We start from the raw sequence: 19,378 nt of genomic DNA, 5'->3' as shown, positions 1-19,378 counted from the left end.
GCCATTTTTCTGGATGTTAGGAGGGAAAAGAGCTAAGGAATGGAAGGCAGAGTTGAGAATCGGAGACAGGAGAATCTCTTGGAGCATTTATAAGGAAGAAGGCGGCTTGGCTGCTAGATGTGGGTGAACAGACTTGTGTAACCGGTTCAGTGAGATACTACCACCTTAATCTCAAGGCTTCTGTAAGTACGAACTAGTATTTGTTTGCAGCTTAGTGTTTCTGGCTCTGTCATCTGTGTCAACCCACACTCCCCTCCAGTGAATACCCAAGAATTAGGAGAAAATTCCTTTTTGACCTCATGTATTAGCCCTCTTTTCTTTGAGGAAAATATAAGTCTTTCAGAAGTCCGTGCCTGTGAGCAAGTCATCTTGGGTTTGCTTTGAAGATGGGGTGGTGAACAGGGACAACAACAAGACCAGTAAACCAGGAAAGTTTAGGAGAATGAGTTCCAATGGCTCATTTGCTCCAGACAGGAATTTTACATGTTATGCTTATTTACAGTCAACTAATAGAGACATGCAAAGTAAGCACTAGCAAATTCAAGTATGTTGTGTTGCTTCTGGGGATCCTGAAGTCTGTGATGTGGGTGAGACACACCCCAGGAGGGTCATTTAAGGATGATACAGATAACAGATTCTTTAATCAGGGGCACAGGGTAGCTTCTATGCAAGGGTATTTTTGTATCGGTGTGACTGTCGCTTTCACTGAAAATTAGCTTGAGGAATAGGGTGGTTTTTGTGTGAGGAAGATGTGACCTTTTCGACCTTCTGAGACAAGGGAATGTGAAGTTTTCCTTCATTTACCCAACAGAAATCCTTATCGTTTATTTGGAGAGGGGGAAAAATTCAGAACATGCTGAAATAGAGCCAGCCTTGTCTGAAATGACATCCTTGTCACCAAGGAGGAACGTGTCTCCAGGCTCCCAGTTACTCTCTTCAAGGGGCGCTTTGGGTAGTCTCATAATTTATGTGTTTTGTTCGCTTGATTTTTGTACAAGAACTGTACACTTGTGACCCCCCCCAAAAGTGTAAAAGTACTAAAGCAGCAGTAATGAGGGGTTTTTTGCTTCTGACAGCGAGGCTCCTTTTTTTGAGAATGACATTTTAGAATTGGTAGTTAACTGTGGTGTATATTGTCTCATTAACAACTTTACTGTCAGCTCTTGAGTATCTTGTGCAATCATTAACTACTGTGGCTGTTCATACTCTTCCTTGTATATCTTGTTAGATTGTGGATGCTAATGATTTTCTCTTAATGGAGTGAATGAATTTCCAACTAAGCTCAGACTTTTAGGAGTTCTTAGCTCTGGTGGAAAACTTGTGTAAATACATTGGTTTTTTTCACCTGAGTACATGTGATCTGTGTTTGGATATGTGGGGTTTTGCACATGTAAAAATACTATCCTTTCTTTAGTTTGTGTGACATGCATCATTTGTATGAATTAGCAAACTAGCTAGTAACCATGAGCTCTATCTTCTGACCTCTTAAGAATAAATCTATAGTTTTGCGCAGCCATGCCTGGATTTATTTGTTTGTTGTTTTTTTTAAATTCAAAAGTCTGATTTTGTGAACACATAATTTAAAAGGCTTAAACACATTGCTGATAATCTGTGGGAATGTAGAAACAAATTAAACCCGAAATCTGGAGTAACTCTTGAGTTTGCTGCAGAGTGTGCAAAGCTACAAAATAGCAGTTCATATTTATGCTTTAAACTGTTTAATAAGACCTCTGAAATGCATCTTGTATTTTTATTACTTAATTACTGTCTGAAGGAAGTGGTGAATACTCCATCCCTGGCAATGTTCAAGGCCAGGTTAGATAAGAGTCCTCGGTGACATGGTTTAGTGTGTGATGTCCCTACCCATGGTAGGGAAATTGGAACTGGATGATCTTAATGTCCTTTCCAACCCTAACTATTCTCTGATTCTATGATGTATCTAGTATGGAGTATGGAGGGACTCTGGGCTACAAAAGGTGGCACTTTTTTGAGGTCTACTCGCAATATAAATTCTTCACACGAGTTTTTGGAAGGAGACGGCATTCACAGAAAGCTGCCAAAGCACTGTACGTTCTCCATTTCCATGTGTTCCTTAGGATTCATTTCCTCATGGTCAAGTTTAAATATGTGCATCAGTATTACTGTACTTCTTGTCCTGGGTTTTATTCTGGTTTGTGGAAAACACGTAACTCATCTCTCAGCTGCTAACTTTCTTGCCTCCTCCATGTTTGTCAGTTGTGCAGGCCAATGATCCTACACTGTTTCCTTGACATCTAAAATAACCGGTAACGTTTAAATTGATTCTATTAATCAGGTGTTTTTGTCTCATGAAGATAAATAGGATGTTTCACACTCCTAGATTCCATAATCTCAGATGTTTCTCCTTTTTTTTTTTTTCCTTGGCTTGTAATTTGCAGTGACTCTTCCCGTGATCTCCCTGTTGCACCCACACTGTGCAGCTGAAGCATAAATTTTAGGCTACAAAAACAGTGCTAGGTTATCTCTATCTGTAAAGCTCGAATTAGAGATGCATTTTACATCTTCAAAGGCTTCTCCGATAGCCTGGTTGAATAGTACTTTATAGGATTTTCAAATCTGAATGATGTAAACTCACTATGAATTTAGACTTTATTCCCATCATGCAGAGGCAGTTAAATGTATGAATCAGGGATCAGGCCTTATGATTTAAAGGCTTACCAGCTGTAAATCTTGCATGTCTATACCATGCAGTAGAGTGAAGTCTGCAAGAGTTGTTCTTGGTAATACTCATGTACCGTCCACACATGGTGGTAGAGATGGAGCTTAGCTTGGGCAGAGCACTGTGTGAGAATGAATGCGGTGCTCCCCACCCGAGCTGATTCATGCAGTGCTGAGTATGTGTATGTGGCGTGAGGTCTTATGGGAAAGGTAGAAGCAGCAGATCAGATTAACCTGTAAAGTACTTCTGTGGTTTGTCTGCAGATTACTTCTGTTACGTGTGACTTGCACAAATAACAGGATATGGGCTCAAAAGCATATGTCAAGTTTGGCATGTCCTGAACCACACGAAGTATCTGAGTGAGCGCCTGGAATGGCTGGGCTGTGTGGCAGTGTGATTTGTTCGATCAATATGTTGGTTTTCACCTCAGCTGCTGTTTGTAACCTTATCAGAGCAAGGAAAATTTGTAGAATGAACCTGCTTTGATTCTGATTTTGATGTGCAAAACAAGTGCTTCTGCAGGGATCCTTGCAGAGAGGTGTTTTGTGCTAAGGTAGAATATGTCACTGCCATAAGCAAAACAAGTTTGAGTGCATTTTATTTTCTGGTGAAAGCCTGTTCTACATTAGTAAATTCCTAAAAGACTTTGAGGAGCCAAGTAGTTCATCTTGGCTGCCACCCACTGTCTGAATCCAGAACTTGTCTGCAGATTTATCATAGTACATAAGGTGTCTTGTCGGTGCAGGTTCTGTAGTGCTGGGCTGTTCACAGAGCACTGTGTTATGCATACATCCAGAGGTTATGGAAGTACATGTGCGTTTTCTACTTCTACAGCAGGTCAAGCATCTATGAAAACCAGCACAACTAACTTAGCAGACTTCCCGTTTTTGATGCGCCAAGCGATAGGCTTAAACATGGATTTGTCTGTTCTTGTTTCTGTGGAGGATTGTGACAGTGCTACACAACGCTGAAGAGAGTCATGTTTCAGTTCCCTATATTAAAAGTGCAGCCTTCTTTTGGCTTAAACCAGCACAGAAATCGTTAGCGTTGGCAGGGTCAGTGACCTGTAACCTCATCCTACAGGGTACTGTGGCCCTTTGCTGTGTGACAGAGGCCAGATCCTTTGACTGATGCTGCTGTCAGGAGCAAAATCCTCACGCTATTATTCTCAGCAGGGCCTCAAGGGGCCAAGGACTCAGTTGCCAAGCATCATACAAGAGAAACGGCTTTGATATTTGGACAGCTTTTATATTTATATTTTCCTCCAAAGGGTGACCAGCTTCATATATTTTCGTAATGCTCTTCCCCCCTTTTTTTTTCTGTTTAGTTTTTTTCTTAGTAAGAGGGAAGCAAAGCCAGGATCAGAATACTGAACATTCAGCATGTATGAAGTGAATTATTTGACTTGATACTATAATGAAGACAGTATTTGAATGTGTTGTCTACAAAGTCCTGAGAGTAGACAAAAACCTCTTTGGCTTACTTGACCTTTATTTCTATTTATTTTTGAAAGAAGATGAGAAAAATGGCATACATATTAAAGATTTGACTAGTTAATACAGTGTGATGTTTATTCTTACACTGGTTTGGTTGGTTGGTTTGTTTTCCCCCACCACCATCAGAATTAATAAATGAAAAGGTTTTAATAATTTAAAGTGATACATATATATTCATATCTCAGTCATATGTATAGTTCCTCTTAATTAGAATCTTAAGATCTCTCTAGGTGCATCAAGGAAATAATATATAAACCCTGGAAGATCCATCTTTAGCATAGCTTAAGATGGAAAACAAATGATCTTTTAAGTCTTGCACAGACCATCAAAGTGAATGAACTCCTCTTCCTGCTTGTCTCGTCAGGTCTATAAACAGAACAGCTTTCTTACCATTCTGGCATTGAGCAAACATTATCTTGGATAACATTCTTCTCATTTGAGAATCCTGCACGTAGAGCTTTAATGGATCTCAGTTAAGTTTACTCGAGAACAGGATATACAAATCCTTTTCTCCCCCCCCTTCTTTCCTTCCTGCAAAAAAAATCAAACAGCATTCAGCCCTTCTGGAAGGAGATACTGTAGGAGATAAATAATTTGTGTTTTATAAGCAGAATCATATGCCATTCTGAGTAGGGGTGGGAAAGTGCTTGTACAATCTGCGCCTCTTTGTCTCTGCCAGCAGATCTTGAAAAGCTGTTTACCTGCTATTGAGGATGTGAATGGTATGTTAGAAAAGCAGCTGAGATCTCTGTAGCTCTGTGGTTATTGTTATCACACTGTGAAAGAAAATGCCAGTGTAGACCTTAACTGTGGACTTTGGGTTCTTACAGAAAACTAAAGAGGTTTTTGGTGTTCCTGTTTACCTACATGATACATTTATTATTAATATGTACACTGCCTTTTGTTAAGGAGAGGTGGCTACACAACTTGTTAACTAACTAGATCAGGCATACCTGTGGCCTATTCTAAAGAAAAGACCATCTTGTTTATTATGAGCATGAGGGCTGTATGGAAATGATGGAAATGGTGAAAATCCACGTGATGGGAAAAGTTGTTAGTGGCATCAGACTCATGAAAATAGAAGATGCAGATCTCCTTGTTCTCAAAATCATAGTATCATAGAATAGTAAGGGTTGGAAAGGACCTTAAGATCATCTAGTTCCAACCCCCCTGCTATGGGCAGGGACACCTCGCACTAAACCATGTGGCCCAAGGCTCTGTCCAACCCGGCCTTGAACACCGCCAGGGATGGAGCATTCACAACCTCCCTGGGCAACCCATTCCAGTGCTTCACCACCCTCACTGTAAAGAACTTCTTCCTTATATCTAATCTAAACTTCCCCTGTTTAACTTTGAAGCCATCACCTCTTGTCCTACCACTACAGTCCCTAATGAAGAGTCCCTCCCCAGCATCCTTACAGGTCCCCTTCAGATACTGGAAGGCTGCTATCCACGCAGCCTTCTCTTCTCCAGGCTGAACAGCCCCAACTTTCTCAGCCTGTCTTCATACGGGAGGTGCTCCAGCCCTCTTATCATCCTCGTGGCCATGGCACCTTTGCAGATAGCCTTTGTACTCCTTGAGTCAGATGGCAGATGTAAGAACTGATTTCTTGGGCATTGTCAGCTTCCCCGCATGCACTGTTGCTCAGTGGGTGGGCTGCCAGCCTGGCTTTGAGGGCAGAACTAAAACGTTCCGCTTGCTTTCCCACAGCTCTAAACATATTTGCACTTCAGAAAAGTTACTAATTGGCTTCTGATTCAGCTGATGAGCTGGATACCAGTAATTGGACATTGCAAATATTCATCATACTGCAAATAGCTGTGTTCGTGGCACGGCTCGGAGTCTGCTGCTTGCTAATGAGCTGCTTAAAGTAGGGCTGTAGCTTTACACATCCTGCAGCAGGTTGCTACTCTTCATACAGGTGTACAATGACCAAATGCATTTTGAGCCCTGTAACAGGGCATGTTCTCATTTGGAAGTGTTTGCCTTTGAGTAGGTGAGACAGAAACCGGGTAAGGGGGATAAGGGAGGAAAAACCTAGTTTAGGTTTCTGATACAGAATTGCCAGCTCTTTCACCACTTCCTGCATGTCACTGTTTTCATGCTTCTGTGAGACCCTTGTGTCATGTTGTCCTCAACTAGTTTGTGGTGCTGCCTAACAGGGTTAAAAACCTATTGTGCTTACTCCTGCATTCATTCATGTCACGGTTTATTAGGATGTATTAACGTAGCACAACATGATTCATCCTACTTATGAAGGTAATTCTTCCCTGCATTCCACCTACGGGCTCCTTGCTCTCAAAAATCTCCAAACCCAGTTATCCAAAAAACCCATCCATCACGTTTTGGAAGGTGGAGTTTTCTGGTAATGAAAACTGATAGTTTTCATTAAATACTTCTGTTACAGGACCACCATAAGCGTGAGAGAATTATCCAGTTGTTTATAACTGACTGTTGTCCTGGGAGTTGTTGTTATTGTGACGTGCTACTTGGAAGGACTTAAAAAAACCCCTTTTGCATGATCTTAGAGAGAATTTTGATTACTGGAGAGGAGATGTGGTGTATTAGTTCCTAATGGTTGTACAGTGTAATTATTCCTATGTTTTGTGACCTCCTTTAGAATGATAATGATGAGGTAGCATGGGAGGATAACCTGGATAATTGTGTAGTAAAACTGAATAACCCCTTGGCGGCCACATGAACATCTCTGCTCTCCAATAGGAGTTTTAAGTACACCTGTTCCCTGTCAATACAGCTGATCAGTCTTTATTTTCCTACCTGCAGAATTGCTCAGATTCACACTTCAGATGGTAATATGCTGTCTAGCTGACTCATAATCCATGCAAATTGTGCTTTAGATTTCTACTCCTATCTGACAATAACAGCAAATACCAAATTGATGTTATATTCTAACAGCCATTTGAACATTGTACTAGCAGACGTGGTGTAAGAAAAACTAATTAAATCAGCTTTGGTAAACACTTTCTCAGTCAATTTGACAGCCTAACCATGCATAGTCTAGCTCACAAAATTGATTAAACTGCTTTAATACAGCATTAGGGGCTTAAATATAACACCTAAGTTAGTACAACACAACGTGTGGCAAAAAGCCTCACGCAGATGAGCAAATTGGCCAGCTGCTCACCTGAGAGAGCTCTTCATTCACAGTCTGAATATAGTTGTTCAGATGGTTATACTTAATGTTTATCTTTTGTACTCAGTTTGGCAGTAAATGGATTTACTCCTCCTCCCCCAAAATCTATATTTATAATTCTTAATGTTGTAGCATCTAACTGCCAAATGCACGCTTGACTTATTTATTTTTTTTTTTTTTTTTGCCACAACCAGATAAGCTTAAAAGAGACTCCTTTGATGTGTGTAGTAAACTTGCTGCTGCTCAGCATTCGCAGCTTTTTATCTGCAGGTTTGGCGATACCTATAATGTACATAGTTTTTGGGCTGAGCATAGGAGACTAAGGGATACAGGAAAGGGAAGAGCTTAGAAACTGTTCTGAAGTAAGGCCTAGTGGCATTATTTGAACCGAAATCGGCACTGATCTAAGGTAATTTTAAAGCTATTTTAACAAACTTGGTTAAACTGCTGTAACTTCAGAAATAGTGTAAGTGGTTTAAATCTCCCCATCTAAGCTTGCATAAACCGGATGCATTTAAGCTGAGATACGCTTTCAAAATGGTAAGCAATTAAGTTTAAGAGGTAGGAAGTTAATGCACCTCAGTTTCTGGTTCCACTGCTGATTTAAGTCAGCACTGGTTTGTGCTGCTGTTGACAAGAGTAGTCTTGGGTTTTCCCATCATGTCTTCCCAGTTTAACTCTCTTATTTCTGCTTCTTGCTTTTGTTGCCAGCACTAGCTTTTTTGATAGGCACACCAGGCCAAGGAATTGGAATTGATCTGGATTAAGGGACAGCTAGGTGAATAAAAACCTAGTTGCATGGTCTGAGTCAGGGTGTTGTGGTTAAGGGTTCATGTGGAGTGCTCTCATCATGTTTGTAGGTGACACCACACTGGGGGGATGACCAGTGGTATGCTTGAGGGGTTCCTAGAAAGCAGGAGGAATGGTCTGTTGAGAACCTGAAGGTATTTCAGCAGGGAAAAGTGCTAAGTCCTGCACCTGGAAGGAAGAACCCCTGGCAGGGATACAGGCTGAGGACAGAGGGCTGCTCTGTGGGAAGGGCCCAGGGGGTGCTGGCAGACAGCAGCTCCTTGGCAATGAAGTTGGCCAACAGCATCCTGAACTGTATCATCAGGCGCACAGCCAGTAGATCCAGGCAAGTGATGATCCTCCCTGAGTATTCAGCGCTTGTTGCATCACATCTAGGTACCACATTCAGTTTTAGGTCCCCAATACAGGAAAGTTGCTGATAAATTGAAGCAAGTTCAGCAGAGGCCACCATCATGGGCACTTGCCCAGCTAGGAGGTGTGGGATTGAGCCTGCGCAGCTTGGAGAAGAGGTGGGCTCCCAGTGCCTATTCGGAAGTTACAGAGAAGATGGAGTTGGACTCTGCAGTGACTAAATTGAAACAGGAGTGATTCAGATGAGATACAAGGAAAAGACTTTTCACCATGCTTGAGTTGCTGGAGAGGTTATGTGACCTCTGTCCTTGGAGGTTTTCAAGACCCAACTGAATCAAGCGTTGAGTAACCTGGGCTGACCTTACAGCTGAGCCAGCTTTGGGGAAGAGTTGGTACGAGAGACCTTCTGAGGTCCTTTGTCGCCTGAATTACTCTGTTTCCATGGCTCTGAGGTCCAGCCAACCTCTAGGTGAAAATAACATCAGCAGCTTGGTGACAAGAGAGGGAGAGCTTTATTCTTCCTCTTAAAACTGAAGATTTACTGCTCATCCTTGAAGATAGGCTTCAGTATTTAAACTAACTTCTCTTACTTTCTTCAGTATTTAAACTACTTTCTTCTGTCTTCAGTATTTAAACTAATTTCTCTTACTTTGCAGTAGACAAGGGGAGCAGATGGTGGGTAATTTTGACTTAGTTAAGGAAGAGTAACATGTTAGAGGAATTTAACTTGTTTGCTAGCTGATGGTTAAATATAGACTGGCTTGAGTCACATTTAAACCTTTAAGTATCTTTCAGGATTTTGTGGTTGGGTTTTTTTAAGGTTATTTTAAAACCATTTTCTATTAAATGGGAGCATTCTGTTTCTAGAGGCTTGCCCCTCAGTTTATTTTGATTTCAGTTGTAAAAACAAGCAGTACTTCTTAGTGGCAAGCTTGAGTCATCACCTTGCTTAACTAGAAACAAAGCCACTGTGTCAAAAATTGAGGTGACATGGACAGTTGTCTCCTCATGCTCACTAATACCACCATTTTCTCACAATGAATCCACAAATTAAATGTGTGTGTGGGTTCCTCATGTTTTTACAAGTGACGATGCATATGTAAAATGAGTGAGTATTACAGTTTCTTCCCAGTATCCGTTGCTTGATTGAGTCAGTTAAGTCTTATTTACATCAGAGGGAAAAGGGAAAGGGTAAGTCTGCAGCACTGCCACTGAAAGTGTCACCAAGATCACTCTACTTTTCAGGATCAAAGTAAGTATTTACAATTGCTGATTAGAAAGCCCATGTGTAAGAAATAGAGCTAAATCTTTAAAAGTTCACCGAGAGGTGCCTGCATTTGCACTCTAGGATGTTTTTCTTTACATAATGACATATATCTTGTAAACTGGGAAAAGTACTACAAGTACGGCAGTACCTTAAACTTTGCCCATGGCCTAAATGGATTGTGTCGTTTTCAAAACCTGATAAATCTTTGTAGTCATACCTAAGACTTCTGAAGTGGAACAGTTTTAAGTTGAACTTTATTTTTGCTCCACCCTTGGAGCAGTGAGGCCTGTGTATGGCATTACCAGATTGCTCCATTAAAATACTTGCTTACTCTGAGCCATTGCTTTATTTTTCATCCTGAGTGCTGAAAACATGCTTAGCTTAGGGCTGCTTTAAGATTTCCTGTAGGTACCTCCCATTTCACTCCTTCTGACAGGAATAATTTCTCCTTGGATGGCAAATTAAGTTTCACATGTGATGCAAATCTGAGTCAAAAAGGTGAAGAGATCTCCAAAAGTACTGGAAGTTCATCACCACTTTTCTTCTAATAGGTGCTAAGGCCTGATCTGTGCAAAAACCTGGTTGAAAAGCAGCTCTCTAAAGGTTTGTTCAGATGCAGAATTCTTTGTATTGCCATCAGGCAAATTGGTTTCATATTTGTATTTGCCGTCAAGCAGATATAGTGTTCTCATTTCTTTATGGTATGCAGTGTTTCCTTCCCTGCTACAGGTTTGTGTACTGCTGGGGCAAACTATTACTTGTTTTACTAAATGCTAATCCTGCTGTTAGCATTGGTCTGATGTTACAGCACTAAAGAAGAAACTTGTACACTTAACCTGGTGATGTATGTTGTTGCATAAAGAGTGGAACTGTTCTGTTGTGTTCTGCTATGGTTGGTTCTGCTTACTCCTGAGCTTGCCAGATCATGAGTAAAATCTGTGTTTTATTCCTAAAAGTACAACAGAAAAAGTTGCATTGTTTCATGTTTAAGTTTGGAGCGTTTTGAGAGATCTGTGTCAGAGACATTTAATTTCAGCTTCAGGCTCTTGGATTATTGGATTCTTGGCTTATGTGAGATGAGTACAATAAATATGATTAAAGTTTTGGGGGCTTTGAATTTAAATTCTATCTCCGAGGGAGCTTTTAAGGTACTTGAGCACAGGTGTCTAAAGCCATTTGAAACTCTGGGATACCATCTCTGGCTCCGTGCAGCCACTTTAAAATGACATATATTCTCCTGTGTTTTGTGCCATATGTGCAGTCATATGTTTTGGGTATGTCAATCTGAAATGTTCCCAAGCACCTGTGTTTGGATGCCTGAATTGCTTTCTAGCAGACAGCTTTCTATCAGCTTTTTCAGATGGTTGTAACAGAAGAATACCTTGCTTTGATAGTTTTCAGGAAGGAGAGATGAAATAAATAGCAAGCTGAGAATAATATAAGGAGCACATTGATTTAAAAAATCCCCAAACAATAGAGCAACCACTGGCTTGGCTTGGTGTTTTAAGAAGAAATGTTAATGCATGAACTTTGAAACACAAACTTAGCTTGTGATGGTCACTTACTTGTAATAAACAGTTGTAGCTATTAACTGCTTGAAAGATTGTTGTGGTTTAAGCCCAGCCGACAGCTCAGCTCCGCGCAGCCGCTTGCTCACTGCGCTGGTGGGATGGGGAGAGAATGGGAAGGGCAGAAGTGAGAAAACTCATGGTTGAGTTAAAGACAGTTTAACAGGTAAAGCAGAAGCCACACACAAAAGCAAAGCAACACAAGGAATTCATTCCTCGCTTCCCATCACAGGCGGGTATTCTGCCATCCCCAGGAAAGCAGGGATCTATCCCGAGTAACTTACCTGGAAAGACAAACACCATCACTCTGAACATCCCACCTTCCTACTTCCCCCAGCTTTATATGCTGAGCATGACCCCATAGAGTATGGAACATCCCTTGGGTCAGTTGGGGTCGCTGTCCTGTGTCCCCTCCCAACTCCTTGTGCACACCCAGCTCTGAGTAAGCTGCTCAGCAATAGCTAAAACATCCCTGAATTACCAACACTGTTTCCAGCACAAAGCTAAAACACAGCCCCATACCAGATACCATGAAACCACCATGAACATAAAGCTTCTTACATTAATTTCTACTTTTTCTTTAATTCCTTTATTAAAAAACTTTGCCTTTGCAGAGATTTTTTTTTTTTTAAGGTTTATTTACTGTTAGTATTCTAGATGCCAGGATAACTCTGAACTGAGCTGTGGTCTGACTTGAACCTGTACATGCGAAGCTGAGGGGTGTCAGGTGAGACTTGGAGGAGTCTTGTTTTCATTTTTGTTTTTCTTATTCTGTCTCCCCACAGAACATGCCAAAACAAGGAAGGTGACTGGGGGAGACTACAGCAAGATAGGCTTAAGGTGGTTGGGATTGGGTTTGAAGAATTGGTTATATCAGAGTGCATTGTTCTGTCACTTTTGTGGAAAGAACTGTTTGAAGTGGAATGAACCCCACACAGGCATGATTTAAAAGAAATAAAGTAAAAAAATAGTGCATTTGGAGAGAGCTGTGGTTGCTATGAGGATATGGGCAGGCTTCATTTGAATTAGTGTCTGTAAGTTGTAGAAATGGCTACTCTTGGAGGAGTGGGTGAGGTGATCCTTTGTACATGGTTATGTGCAATACTCCATAGTGCTGAGGTTTCATTGTTTGATTTCAGAGGCATATTTTATAAAGTAACACTTGGTTTTGCAGCTGGTGGATAATTTAGCAGGTAGAAAATGGTTAAATCTTAGAGAAGTTATTGAAGTGCCTGTGTTTTTGCATACAGTATCCACAGAGGCTTTTTGTCCTTTCTGGGAAGCAAGAGGAAATAGAGATTCAAGTTTCACATGTCCCAGGAACCAAGTAGGAAAGCAGATTTCAGCCATGAAGATCCCAGGCCATTTTGGAGAGCCTGCCATCGTATGAGATGTTAGCAACCATTGTGAACATTGCTCTTTAACTCTGTGTGTGACGCTTTCTTGTATCTGCTTTTATTTCTTCCTTTATGTTCCCAGTTTACTGTTGTTTTACATCTTTAAAAGGGAATAATATTCCATTATTTTATCATAAGTGAGGTAATACTAGGGAATTTCAGATTAAAACCATAAAAGAAAGTTTTCAATTGAAAATATCCTTCAAAAATGATGTCATTTATGATTTGCTGCTATAGATGCTGTCTTCTAGATTAAATAGTGCTGTCTTGCTTAAAATAGAAAAAATTGTAGATCTTATTTAAATATGGAAATACACTATTTGTTGTCAGTGTCTAATAAGGTTAACGTATGGAAGGCAGTAGTTGTCTTAGACTGTGACTTGGCAGTCCTGGACTGCAGTTGTGTTGGTAATTTCTGTTCATAGAAAGTATGCTTTTCCCCAGGACTTCTGAAAAAGTTTTAGTAATACCAGTATCAGCAAGAGCAAGTCTAAACCAGGACTGTTCAGCAAGCAAGAGGCACCCCCAGAGAAAAAAAACAAGGCGAAAGAAGATGGAAAAAGAATGACTAATATTGTTAGGATTGTTCTTCCCGCTGTGTGAAAGACATCAATGCGTAGTACAGTAGGAGAGGAGCATAATATTTTTAAGAGTTTTAAGTAGAAGGTATGGAATTCAAAATACTTAGTATTCTGTCAAGTTACATAAACTATAGTCTTGCTAAACTCATCTTTTCTTTGCAATAGTAAGGGAGGTTGCTAAGGGGTGGGGGGATGTCAAGTGAGATGGCTGCAGGGGTGTTAATTTCGACCTACGCTCTGCTTCTCTGCAGAAGAAGTTGAAGAAGAGTCTGAAACTACAGTTGAGGTTGATTTGACTGATAAACAGAAACATCAGCTGAAGCACAGAGAGCTCTTCCTTTCTCGCCAGTATGAGTCCCTTCCAGCAACGCATATCAGGTAAGATGAAGTCAATCTTATTGACTGTGTGTTCTGTTGAGGTGGGTTGCCTGCCAGTAGCTCACTTCAGCCTTTGTCTTGCAAAAGGATGTGATTGATCACAACGGAGTTGTGCCAGGTTGGCCCATGGACTGCTTGGGAAGTACCTTTGTTTTTCCTTCTGTTACTTCATGTCTGAGCCTTGGAGGGGACAAGAATCTCAGAGCTCTGGCTTGCCAATTAGAGCATCAGTTGGTAATGTGGTATAAAAGGTCAGTCTGCTCTACTTTGGAAGAGTTGTTTAATTATTCTTCTGCTGGCCAGAGGATCTTTGATCGTCTGCCCAGGGAAACCACAGATGGCTTTGGAAGGGAGGCAGTGACCCAGTGGTCAGTGCTGCAATTTAGGGCTGCACGCATTTAAACATAAAATTATCCCAACTTCAGTGCATATGAAGAAGCCATGATTGAATTTGGATGAATGTTGCAAAAGTATTTCAAGTATTGTTTGAAGTTGCCGTACGGCTAATGTAGGAAGGGGCTTGCTACAGCTCAAAAAAGGTGTATGAATTTTCTTTCTGTAAGCACTTAGGTCATCCTCTGTTTAACAGTCAAGGAAATTCTTACTGTGTTGGGGTGGGAGGTGATGGTGGAAAAGCAAGAGCACAGTGACAGGGAGGAGTGTAGCAAGTGTAAAACGGGCTCTTACATTGCATTCTGAAGGAATTTTCATTTTCTTGTTACATCCAGCTCCCCTCAGCCATTTCAGACCATAAATGACTCGAAGCTGGCAAAAAAAGTGTATATGCTCCGATGGGAAGACCGCTTTGTATATGAATATGTATTTTCTCTCTCGTTGGCAAATGTGTGGCTTTTCTTTCTCAGTGATGACAGAAAAACTGGAAGTTGGAAGTTGTTATATTAGTTTCCTGTGCTTGATTCAGCTAGTTGTTCTCTGACTTTGAGGAAGTCGTTTAACTGTCAAATCTCTGCTTCTTCAGCTATAGCTGGAGATAATAATCCTGCACAGTTCGTTTTACTTCCTTTGACATTTAGATATTGAAAGAAGGTATTCTCTTCTCGGAGAGAAGATTACATAGAAAAAGTATTGTAAATGTCTCCTCACCTCACAACTCTGGGAGCAAACACAGTAGTGGTTCTCCAGTACATACTTCACAAAGACACTAGAAAAACCACGTGAATCCGTAGTACATGCAGCACTGCACAGCAGGCAGATGTAGAGTGATGACTTGCATCTCCTTTTCAGAACAGATGAATGCTGCAGGGCTGTGCTGTCATGCGTTACCAGGATCTTTACCAGATGAACTCTGGAGCAAGCTTTATGTAGTCTAACGATGTTTTAGCAATCTTAACTTTATTTAAAAAGAAAAACAAAAAGAAAATACGCACAAACTGTATCTTATTTTGCTTATTTAATCAGTGTTCAGATTCTGTGATTCTTACTAGGCTTCGTAAAGTCTATTAATTAGCTTGTCCTGTAGAAGAGGATAGAAATGTTGTGAAGGTGGTGTACTCCAACTTTCTCCCATCAGTACTCCAGAATAATCAAGGATGGAGATTCCATGGCCTCTCTGGGTGTCTGTTTCAGCGTTTGACCACTGTTGTGGTGAAACTCTTTTTTCCCCTATCATCTAATTGGGATTTCCCTTATTGAAACTTAACTGTTTTCTGCCTCTTGTCCTATATCACTGTGCTTCTCTGAAAAGGAGCCTGGACCTGTGTTATATATCCTTTCGTCAGGTAATTGAAGACAGCAGTAGGATTTCTCCCTTTAGTTGTCATCCCTTAAGGAGTGAACAAATCCAATTTAGTATCATCCGCAGACTTGCTTGAAGTGTATTCAGTGAACTTGTTTAGATTGTTAATAAAGATCTTAAGGTCTTGGCCCCAGTATTGGCACTTGGGAGATGTCCCCTGTAACCAGCTGTCAGCTGGACTTTGTACCACTCACTACAACCTTTTCAGCCTGGTTTTCCCCATCTTATAGTCTGCTTACCTAGTCCATACGTTACCAATCTGGTTGAAGGACACTATGGAACACACTGCAGGCTTTGCTAAAGTCAGGGTAGATGACATTCACTGCTGTCACTCATCTTCTAAGCCAGTCATCTCCGTATAAAAAGCTGGAAGATACTCAGCAATAAATGTCTGAGTAGCTCCATTCTGTGAGTCTTTGCTCTTCCCACTTGCAGTTTTAGCCCCCGCATGAGAACAGTTGGATTTACAGGAGAAACTAAATGGTACAGTGGTATAGACTGGACAATGGAAATTAGTTCTCTCAAAAGGAAGAAAACAAAACCTCAGTCCCTTTGGAAGGAAGAGAAGAAAACTACAAGTGATTTTAAGAGAATGGAGGAGGCTGAACTGTCTGTAGTTGCTTTTGACAGCTACAGGTCTTGAACTTTTACAACTTCAGCCAAGAAAAGAAACTGAGTTTGGTTGCCTTTCTGATTGTAATTCAAGGGAATGAAATTTACCTGGTGTGGTATGTTTTTGTTTGGTTTTTAATAATACACTTTCGCTGATCTTGTTTCATCTTTCTTCCTAACTTTAGTCTTTCTACTTCCTTTTAAGCTTAATGGCAGAGAAAGTTACAGCCCTCCCCGAAAACCCTTCTGACTGAGATTACTTTTATTCTAATTCCCAATTACAAATACAGGCATGTGTCGTCTATATACCTGGTGCTGCTACTTTATAGTTGAGGTGCCTTGCAGTTATTTTAGCAGGTTAGATTTCTTTGATGTACAAACCTAATTCTGAAGCTCTTTGGTCTGTAATGTTGAGTTTTGAATGATTCTGATGTAATTTGTTAGCTTTTGAATTACGGAAATACAGTTTAATTCCTTATTCTCATGCTTTTTATTTTCCTATATATTCCATAAAAGTCTCTTGAGGTATAATGGGGTTTTTGTTTTAACTATAGGGATTTTTTAGACTTCATCTTATTTCCCCTTGTCATTAGGTATAGGTAGTGTAGTGGTAGTTAAACAGGGCCATGCTGCCTTGTGGACACAATGTTCCTGCAGTGAAGTACATTTAAGAAGGTATAATTGCCTAGCTCTGAGCAGCACCATTCTGGAGTAGTGGCATGTGGTACACTACAAGCTGATGTACTAGTTTGGGTCTCAAAGACAAGGCTTGTTACCTTAGTCCCTGCTTGTCAGGTTACAAGTGAAACCGTTCCCTCCATATCTGCTCAAATGTGTAAGGTTAGTAGCACCCCTCCAGTGAATTACCTCTTTCCTTCTTAATCCCTGCATGTTACAGATGCAGTTTGCCGAGCACTGTAATCCCCAGATGTCCTTGAAATAGAGTTATGCTGCCAGCCAGGCTCACTGAACACTCCGTTACTGTCACACATTGAATGCACCCAGAATTCCTGCGGGTGGCTCCTGTCAGCAGTTCCAGTCTGGAGAGATGCACTGGGTTATCTGACTTGGGCTTTAAATCTCTTTCATTTGTAAGGTCTCAAGAGTTAATAAGTGATAAACGTGTTTAGATTGCTGGAAAAGCTTTCATTAACTTCTGGCATCATTTGTGATTGCTTTTAATTATAATACTTTGTAGGCATTGAGTAGAAAAATTTATCCTTCAGGGTTTATCTTGCCATTTCATTATCTCTGCTTAGTTCTTGTTTGCTAATAACTGTGTTTCAGTCTTGGGATTGTGGGGTTTTTTGTGGTAGTGGTGTTATTTTAAGTGTTTGGGAAGCAGATATAGGCCAGGCGTTCTCAGATATCATAGTAAAATCAGGTGTGCATCTTTTGGACTGCTCTATACTACAAAAAGAACTCATGCAAAGTAAGAAGAGGCTTGTATACAGATTATTTGCCTGAAGTCAAGACAGCTTGAGAATGGAAACAAGTTTCAAAGAGTGGTGGCTATTTGTGAAGGGGAAAGAGTATTTCAAACACAATTTTATTTGTTTGCTGTCGTGTTGGTGATTTAGTTGGTTGGTACAGTTGTGTGGGTTTGGGTTGATGCAGTTGTGTGGGGTTTTGTTAGGGTTAAATGCCGCTTTGTCAAAATTCTGTCTTAGTTACAGCAGGGTGACAAATATTTAGTAACTAAAACTGAATCCCCTACGTTCAGCAATCTTTCTGGTAAGTTATTGAATACAATTTAAGAGTCCTTCCCTGGTACCAAAGGTGGCTACTCTGGGACTGTCATGACCTCTTTAGTTGTTCTTTCACCTGATTCAGGCCACACAGTTTTGTGCAGAGTGGTGATGTGATCTCAACTGTTTGTGATGGATAATTATTATAGACTTTATAGTTTTATCAGTTGGTAATTGCATGCATCTGTACCACTAAATCCAAGGGATTGCAGTCACTTTGGTTTTGTGGAGTTTCCCTTTGTGTTTCGGTTAGGTTTTCTCCTGGAGACTGTGTTTTCAATGAGTACTTTTTGCTCTTCTTGGATACCATTTCAAGATGCTGAAATTCTCGCTGAGCTTGATTTCTGGACTCAACATGTCTGTGTGTGAACCCTGTGCATTATGTGCATGTTTGTCATTATGGAGGGAATTCAAATAACTGTAATAAATCTACGTACTCTTTAATGGGGAGTATTTATCCAATCTGTCAATGGATGAAGTAAGTGTTTCCTATATTTCTCAGAGAATTATATCTGATGCTTGGCATAAGCAACAGATCCGAGCTTTCTATATACCTGTGGCCTCAATTCTGAAAAACTTTCTGAACTCTTGACTCCAAAATCTTTATTTTTTTCTGACTTATGAATCCCTCTCATACATCCCCTTTATTTAAAAAACCCCAAACCAAAACACAAACCCCAAACTATCTTAAGATGCACTGGCTTGGTTTATTACTTCCGTTACCATGCTTTAAGGACATCATGAGGCTTTTAAAGATCGTGATTGCTTAAGATAACTTTCTTGAAGGGTGATTAATATAATTTGGGAGAAGGTGAGTATTTTTGCAGAGTGCCTGTGCATACGTGACATTAATGGGCTTCCAAATAAATCACGAGAAGAGTTCTTTAATTTTTATCAGGAAATTTGGAGCTTTTGCATATTTTTTACATGCAAGCATACAAAAATTGTACTTAAACTTCATAGGATCAACTAGGTTGGAAAAGACCTTTAAGATCATCAAGTCCAACCTTTTAAACTATCAAACTATAAGAATCTTGGTTTCCCTCAGTTCTGAAATGGTTCTCTGTATTAGTTTAATACGTTTTTACTCTCCCTCCTCTCCCCCTCCATCTTTTCACATCATTCTGATCAGTAATGCAGTCCAGAACACAGTCTCTTATTATTTCTAGTGGTGGGTTTTGATTTTGTTTGTTTGGTTTGTTTTGTTTTCATTTTGTTAAATTATTCCCTAGCTCCTGGATAGAGTAAAGTAACTTTTGTGGGTGTCACTTTGTAGACCTATCAGAAAAAGTAGCAAAAGTATGTGCAGTATAAAACATGCTGTGCTGTACAAACTGCCTGTAGAAGGGTCATGCATAATAAACGACTTGGTTTTATCATACAGGTTTCTTTATGCTGTGCTTTCTTCTTCATGATCTCATCAGGAGCCACTAATATTACTACTTCAAGCAACTAAAGTGCAGAGAAATACTTTTTTTTCTCAATGTGGGATTCCTTCATTTTAAACATGCCAAAAGGTCTGAAGCTCAAAACAGATGGGGCAGGCCATTTGATAGAAGAA

At 40.4% G+C, this 19,378-nt stretch overlaps 1 protein-coding gene across 6 annotated transcripts in view; it reads left to right on the top strand.

Annotated features, from left to right (window-relative positions):
• MTA3 (metastasis associated 1 family member 3) overlaps positions 1–19,378 on the top strand; it is a 136,041-nt gene that overhangs the window by 10,299 nt on the left and 106,364 nt on the right. For all 6 annotated transcript variants that reach the window (XM_030499822.1, XM_030499824.1, XM_030499821.1 and 3 more), the window contains one exon: positions 13,575–13,701. In XM_030499822.1, coding sequence (XP_030355682.1) covers positions 13,575–13,701 — 127 coding nt within the window. The remainder of the gene's footprint in view (positions 1–13,574; positions 13,702–19,378) is intronic.

This window comes from Strigops habroptila, chromosome 10 (genome assembly GCF_004027225.2).
Source record: "Strigops habroptila isolate Jane chromosome 10, bStrHab1.2.pri, whole genome shotgun sequence".
Lineage (NCBI taxonomy): Eukaryota > Metazoa > Chordata > Aves > Psittaciformes > Psittacidae > Strigops > Strigops habroptila.
This window is presented reverse-complemented; position numbering and strand designations above follow the sequence as displayed.